The sequence below is a fragment of the Microtus ochrogaster genome, chromosome 4 (assembly GCF_000317375.1).
Source record: "Microtus ochrogaster isolate Prairie Vole_2 chromosome 4, MicOch1.0, whole genome shotgun sequence".
In the NCBI taxonomy this organism is placed as follows: Eukaryota; Metazoa; Chordata; class Mammalia; order Rodentia; family Cricetidae; genus Microtus; species Microtus ochrogaster.
The window spans coordinates 5,053,900-5,060,757 of NC_022011.1; the positions used below are offsets into that span (position 1 = coordinate 5,053,900).

Sequence of the window (6,858 nt, forward strand, 5' to 3'; positions counted from 1 at the left end):
AAAAAAAAAAAAGAAAAACCAAAAAAAAAAAAAGAAACTGTAGCCCAAACATGCTTTAAAGTAGCCATTCTTCTGCTACCTCATTTAGCATGAGATATTTATGCATTTATTTACTGTGTGTGTGAGTGTGTGTGTGTGAGTGTGTCAGAAACCTGCAGAGTCAGTTCTCACCTTCTACCATGTTTGTGACCTCAGGATGTCAGACTCGGAAGCAAGTGCATTTATCCACTGAGCATTCTGGGCAGATAGGTTTTGCACCTATGAGAAATGAGATCGGAACTGTGCCTGGGGAACATGATAGAATTCTGAGCCACACTGAACTGGAGAAACAGGGCTAGGTTGACCCATGTGGAACTTCCTGTCACACCTTGGCCACAACTTGAAAAGTAAAAATATTTGAATTACCTGCTTGGATTGTTACTTTAAAGAATGGAATACTCTCCCAATTTGTTCCCTGTGTGACTAACCCCTGTGAAGGGTAGCATCTTCATCCTCTAGATCCTCACTCCCACTCCCCACACATAATTCTCAAAGCCATTTTTTTTTTTACACAGTCCACAGAGAACTCCGCTTCAAACACTTTCCTCCAAGAGGCAGGGTAGCCGAACAAAAGCAACTGTCAGGAGGCATTCCTATGGAACTAGGGTAAGCCCACTCCGTGAGTGACTTCATGGAGCACTGAAGTCAAGTCTATATTTGTTTTGAAGTCTAACTTGAGGGGTTCTCAAGGCAAAAATGTAGACTGGTGGTCTTTTACCTATAGTCAATTGGAGGATTGGCTCGTGTTCAAGCCCACGGGCACCTGGAGGAACAGACACCCCGGACTCTGCTGAAGAACATTTTACTAACTGGTAAGTGGGTGCTAGCCTGCCAGTTAAAGGTAGGTGCTAGCCCAATGGCCAGCCCTATGGTATTTTTCTTCATTATCCTTTTTCTCAGCCCTACCCTCTTCTTGGTATTTGTACAGCCCCAGAATCTTCTGTGATGATGCCGGACTCAGTGATGAAGCCAGTACAAGTACCAGAGATGGCAGACTCCTCCAGACGGGAAAGCAGTCTGGGAAGGTACACAGTGAAATTGCCTCATAGGTTGAGCCACCTCTTTGGGGTCCCCAGAAACTAAAATTGGGCTTTCTGACATGTCTGAGATAAACTCCATCCTTATAGCCTGGAGCTGCAACTTCCTGAACCGGAAGTCCCCTCAACCCTGGCTCCAGGTCTACGAGCCACTAGCAAAAGGAAGCAAAGGCTGAGGTTGTCAGTATTTCAGCAGGAAGTGAACCAGGGGTTGCCTCTCGCTCCAGGTGAGTCCTAGGACACACCTGTGCTGTTCTTTCCCTTCTCTCTGCTGAGGAGGTTGAAGAGACCTGTGAGAGCTTCCGTGGGCCTGAGTAACTCACTGTGGATTATTCTTTTGACAATGCCTTGATGGGTGCTGACAGAGCCACCTGGGAATGCTGATTTTTCATCCTTGGCCAGGTACTGTTCCCTGTTCTGGGGTTTGATGGAGCAGAGATGTGAGGGAGGTGTTGACTCATGGGCTCTTGATATACTTACTGTTAGTTTCAGCCTTACAGCATGGAAGCCATAGCCTAAGAGATGAGCTCCTTTGGCAAAGCTGTGTCTCATGCTTCCTTTGTGTCTATTTCCATCCTATCAGCTCCTTCAACCTCAGCTTTGTCCCGCCTCCTCAGTCCCAGTCAGTGAAGAGACCTGGTCTGGCTCGCAGACGTCCCAAACGCCAACCTGTGGATGTAGGTGCTCTTTTGCAGGATCTGAAAAATAATTCCTTGACCTCAGCTCTTCCAGGTAAGGTTGAGATTTCCTCTTCTAGCTTTAGGGAGACGCTAGCACTCTGACAGACAGGAGGCCTTACTGAGTTCAGGGTTGCTCCACATTTGGTGAGGTCAGGGACGCTGTAGGAGCCTGGCCAGGCATTTGTGAGGAATTTCTGCTTTCTTTGCAAAGTGTACCTGGCACTTTAGTGTATTAGTCAGGGTTCTCTAGAAGAACAGAACTTAGAGAATGAATATAATATAATGACTATATATGGGATTTATTAGAATGGCTTACAGACTGTAGCTTTTACTAACAGAAGGTCCAAAAATCCAGTAGTTTAAGGAAGTAGGCTCCATTGCCAGTGAAGGACTGGACTGTGTGTGTGTGTCAGAGAGACAGAGACACAGAATAGGCAAAGAGAGTAAGCGTCCTTCTTCCTTGTCCCTTTATATAGGCTGCCAGTAGAAGGTGTGGCCCAGATTAAAGGTGGATCTTCCCACTTCAATGATCTGGATTAGAAGTGTGTTTTTCCGGGTCAAATGTTTTAATTAAAAAAAAAAAAGCTCACAGGTGTGCCCAGTCATTTGCATTTTAGTTAATTCCAGATGTAGTTAAGCTGATAACCAAGACTAGCCATGTAGCCAGGTTTGGGAGCCTCCCACAAGCTTGGGAAGCAGGCACAGGTGGATCTCTGTGCTTTTGAAGCAAACATGGTCTATAGAGAGAGACCCTGTCTCAAAAAGCAAACAAACAAACAAACAAACAAAAAAAGTCTAGGCTATGGTGGCACACACTTTTATTCCCAGCACTCAGGAGGCAGAGGTAGGCAGATCTGAGTTCAAGGCCAGCTTGGTCTACAGAGCTATTGCTCCAGGATAGCTAAGGCTACACAGAGAAACCCTCCCTGTCTTGATAAAAAAAAATTACCTAGTCTTGGTGTCTCTGAGTTGTCTGTTCCTTTTCATTTGTGAACTGCGGGCTGAGGGTAGAGGGAAAGGGTATATAATCTGGAGGCTAGAGCTTGTTAGAAAAACAGGTTTCACAGTCAGTTAGCACCAACCTGGGATCCTGATTCCAGAAGACAGACAAGTTCACTAATGTTTGAGGAACGTGCCTAGGAGAGGAAGAAGTAGACAGTTGAGGCTTGTGAGTAAGCAGTTTTAGAGGTGGAAGCAAGTAAGAGAGGCCTGGGAATGTCAGAGGAAGGAGGAGGAGAGCAATGAAAGAGAAAAGACTTTGACTGTAGCTTATCTCATTATGGAGGTCACTTAGGCAGAGAAGACCCTTATTTCACGGCCCCAGGTATTAGGTGGGCCTAAAATCTAGAGTTTATCTGGCTCTTGATCTCTAGGTGACAACCATAGAAGCCCTGTTGCTACTCTGCCGATGGATGAAGTATTGGAAGACACCCAGCCTTTCTCACATCCCTTGGCTGGCGGCTCCCTTGGTGCATATCGTTCTCTGCCCACCCCTTCTCCCTCTGGGGTTGAAGGTTCTGAAGGACTTGTGCGCCACAGGACACGAAGTGCTGGGACTGAGCTGCAGCACAGTGAGTATGAGGGGCAGCTGGCTTGGAGCCAAGCTCATCCTGGGTGAGAGTAAGCTTAGGAGTTCCCCTCCACCCAAGAGCCGGGTCAGGGCTGGGCAGGAGATCCTAAGTCAGTGCTACGGTGCTGCCTCGTCTTGTTCTCCCCTCAGTGAACAGAACTGGCTTGGCTACTACTCCTTTACCCTTCTTGGAACCACAGCCTCAGCGTCCAGAACTAAGAGAAGCAGTGGGATCCCAGGAAGCTGTGGAGGAGCAAGAAGGCTCTTCAGGGGTTGAGGATTCTCCTGGCAGGCCAGGTAAGAGGCTGAGGGTAGGTGAGTGTCATTAACTTGTTAGACACCACCATACAGAAGATTTGCCTGAGCTGTTTCTGGGAACTGGTAGTTTTAGAGGCCAGGGAGAGTATAAGGAGCAATCACTTGTCTAGAGCTCTACGAGGCCCTTAGGAATAAGAAACGGAAGCTGAGTGGTGGTGCACACCTTAATCCCAGCACTTGGGAGGCAGAGGCAGGTGGATCTCTGAGTTTGAGTCTAGCCTGGTCTACAGAGTAAGTTCTAGGCCAGAGAAACCCTGTCTCGGGGGAAAAAAGAAAGGAGACTAGACTTGTACAACTATGTCAGACAGTCGAGCCTGAACCCCTTGTGACTCTACTCTTTCTTTGCAGCAAGTCCAGAGTTAGCCTGCGGCGCCAATGACTTACTCCAGCCTGAGCAGCCACATCAGTTTGAGCCGCCCCCACCATCTGCAGTTGCAGTGTAAGAAACCACTGTTTTGGGGAAGGAGGTGCCCTGAAGTTGGCATTGTAGATATGCAGACACTTACCAAGCACGGCAGCTCAAGCCTGGTGGTGATAGCCTGCCTGTCATCCTGGTACCTGTCTCCGGGAGTTTGGAGGAGCCTGGGTGAAGGAGGAGCTCCTAGGTCAGTATGTAATCATAGAAGGCTTCCTGGAGACGATTAGCAGTGATGGATTGTTGAGGGGTCTATCCAATTTGAGACCCGACATTCAACAAGCTTGAGCAGGTATCTGCATGTATGTTGAAGCTAGTCTAGGATATTAGGGCTAGACTGGAGGATAAAGGTCTCAGGGAAAGAACAGATCTTCTGTTTGTTTGTTTCTTTATTCAAGACAGGGTTTCTCTGTGTAGCCCTGGCTGCCCTGGAACTTGCTCTGTAGACCAGGCTGGCCTGGAATTCACAGAGATTTGTCTTACTTTGACTCCTGAGTGCTGGGATTGAAGGTGTGTGCCACCCTTGCCTCCCCCATCCCTGGCTGATAGATGGATTTCTATTTATTTATTTATAATTTATTTAAGCTTTTTTTTTTTTTTTGGTTTTTTTTCGAGACAGGGTTTCTCTGTGGCTTTGGAGCCTGTCCTGGAACTAGCTCTGTAGACCAGGCTGGTCTCGAACTCACAGAGATTCGCCTGCCTCTGCCTCCCGAGTGCTGGGATTAAAGGCGTGCGCCACCACCGCCCGGCTATAGTTGGGTTTCTTGTTCAATCTACTTAATGAACAACAGTCCCAGTTTCAGCAGAGCCAGCAGGACTTGTCCTCGAATAAGGGCCAGTTCAGTCACCTCTGTCTGCTCTCGTCCTCATCAGGCTTCCATCAAGGACCCGAACTGCAGGTCCTAGGCACCACCAAGACCCCTATAAGGCTGGACTGAGCCACTATATGAAGTTCTTCAGCTTCTATACTAAGAGGCCTGTGGAGAAGGCAGCTTTTGAGATAGTGGAGAAGTGGTAAGTCTAGCATGTGAGTGGATAGAGGTGCCCTTTTTTTGGTTTTTCGAGACAGGGTTTCTTTGTAGCTTTGGAGCCTGTCTTGGAACTAGCTCTTGTAGACCAGGCTGGCCTTGAACTCACAGAGATCTGCCGGCGTGTGCCACCATTGCCCTGCCGAGGTGCCCTTTCTTAAACAGACTGTTCAATCTTCTCTGTCCCAACCTTGGCAGCCTAGACAAGCATTTCCAGCACCTTTGCAATGACCTGGAGGTATTTTCTGCTCATGCTGGCCGTAAGACCGTGAAGCTAGAGGACTTGGAGCTGCTGCTGCGTCGGTAAGTGGGAGGCATTAAAGGGAGGCCGAACACGGGAGTGCTAGTGCTGACTCTGCCTGGCCTTCCTTTCCTCCAATACAGGCAGGGACTAGTCACGGATCAAGTCTCGCTGCACGTGCTTGTGGAGCGGTACCTGCCCCTGGAATACCGACAGCTGCTCATTCCCTGTGCATTTAGTGGCAATTCTGTCTTCCCTGCCCAGTAGTGGCTAGGTCTGTATGTTTGTCCTCTCCCTGCCTTGGACACCTTGGACTGACCCACACAATCATCAAGTTCTCCTTCTCATCTCCTAGCACCAATAAAGTCTCATAAATGGGTTCTGCTTTTTTGGTGCGTGTCTTAGGCTCTGCCCAGATCCTCTTCCCTCATACCCCAACACTTTCCAGCACAGCCTGGAAAATAGAAATTTAGACAAAGAATTGTATATTGGAAGGTTAGCAACATTAAAGAACTTAAGTTGCCCATGGGGGGTTCTTCTAGCTTGCTTGCTCTGGCTCTCGTGGTGGTCCTACACGTTTGGTGTCTGCCATCCGAAGCCGGTCAAGTGCAGTCTCAAGTTTTACCACGATTTCTTCCTGCTGCTTCTCATCTTCCTCCAATGGCAGTTCTGCCACAGGGAGCTGGAAGGCCTGGCTTAGGTAGGTACTCAGCACCTGCTTGTCCAGGCTAGGATCAATGTTTGTCAGGGCCACACGCATCTTCAATAGGCTCACCTCATCAGTTCTGTCCCACGAGGAAAGAAAGACAGGTTTATAGGTCTGAGCTCTTTGTACCCTGACTCTGAGGTGCCCACTCTTATGTCATGTTTGAGTAGTTTGTTGCACAGGGAGACTCAGGCACCCAAGATGCTATCTGATAGGGCTTGTCCCACCTATAGGACTTGCCAATGGCTGAGCAGGACTTCGGGGCCCAGGGTCACTCACTGATCTAGGCCCAGATCCTGCTTCAGTTCTTTTAAGTATGCATCCTTTTCGTTGTCATACTGTTCCCACAGCTTTTGCACAAATGGCTCACTCTGGCCCTCCTCATCCTATGGGGTGGGGTATGGGAGAAGGCAGGGTGAGGCCATATTGACTGTAGTTTAAATAAGACTAAGGAAGGGACTAGCGAGTTATGTGCCCCCACCCACCTCAGTAAACAATATCCGGTAATTGAGCACTTCTGTACTGCTGATGTCAGGACTCCAGCCTGCTGTCTCCATTAGCTCCTGAATTTGCTCTTCCTTCTTGAGAGGAAAGGTATTCTTGAGGATGGTGCTATTAGGAGAGTAAGAATTCCAACAGGAATTGATGGAGGCTATCTACTCACCTCCCATCCCTCCTGGGCCATCCCCACTAGTATTTCCACAGGTTTTTTGTTTTTGAGAGTCTTTGAACACATAATCATCTTCCTGCCTTAGCCTCCCAAACTTTTTTGCTGTTTTGATTTTCTTTTAAATTGGTTTTTTTTTTTTTTTTTTTTTTTTTTT

The 6,858-nt window shown here is 48.0% G+C and overlaps 2 protein-coding genes across 2 annotated transcripts in view; one reads left to right on the top strand and one right to left on the bottom strand.

The window, feature by feature from the left end:
• The window catches only part of Cenpt (centromere protein T), a 6,931-nt gene extending 1,224 nt beyond the window's left edge, over window positions 1–5,707 (top strand). The window contains exons 2-13 of the mRNA XM_013353734.1: window positions 555–645; window positions 764–851; window positions 968–1,064; window positions 1,167–1,303; window positions 1,442–1,478; window positions 1,660–1,808; window positions 3,130–3,327; window positions 3,477–3,623; window positions 3,993–4,083; window positions 4,933–5,073; window positions 5,286–5,390; window positions 5,472–5,707. Coding sequence (XP_013209188.1) covers window positions 555–645; window positions 764–851; window positions 968–1,064; window positions 1,167–1,303; window positions 1,442–1,478; window positions 1,660–1,808; window positions 3,130–3,327; window positions 3,477–3,623; window positions 3,993–4,083; window positions 4,933–5,073; window positions 5,286–5,390; window positions 5,472–5,595 — 1,405 coding nt within the window. The 3' untranslated portion in view covers window positions 5,596–5,707. The remainder of the gene's footprint in view (window positions 1–554; window positions 646–763; window positions 852–967; window positions 1,065–1,166; window positions 1,304–1,441; window positions 1,479–1,659; window positions 1,809–3,129; window positions 3,328–3,476; window positions 3,624–3,992; window positions 4,084–4,932; window positions 5,074–5,285; window positions 5,391–5,471) is intronic.
• The window catches only part of Tsnaxip1 (translin associated factor X interacting protein 1), a 16,294-nt gene continuing 15,034 nt past the window's right edge, over window positions 5,599–6,858 (bottom strand). Inside the window, exons 14-16 of the mRNA XM_005345451.3 lie at window positions 6,520–6,646; window positions 6,314–6,420; window positions 5,599–6,113 (exon numbers count right to left, since the gene is read on the bottom strand). Of these exons, the coding sequence (XP_005345508.1) occupies window positions 5,867–6,113; window positions 6,314–6,420; window positions 6,520–6,646 (481 nt within the window). The 3' untranslated portion in view covers window positions 5,599–5,866. The remainder of the gene's footprint in view (window positions 6,114–6,313; window positions 6,421–6,519; window positions 6,647–6,858) is intronic.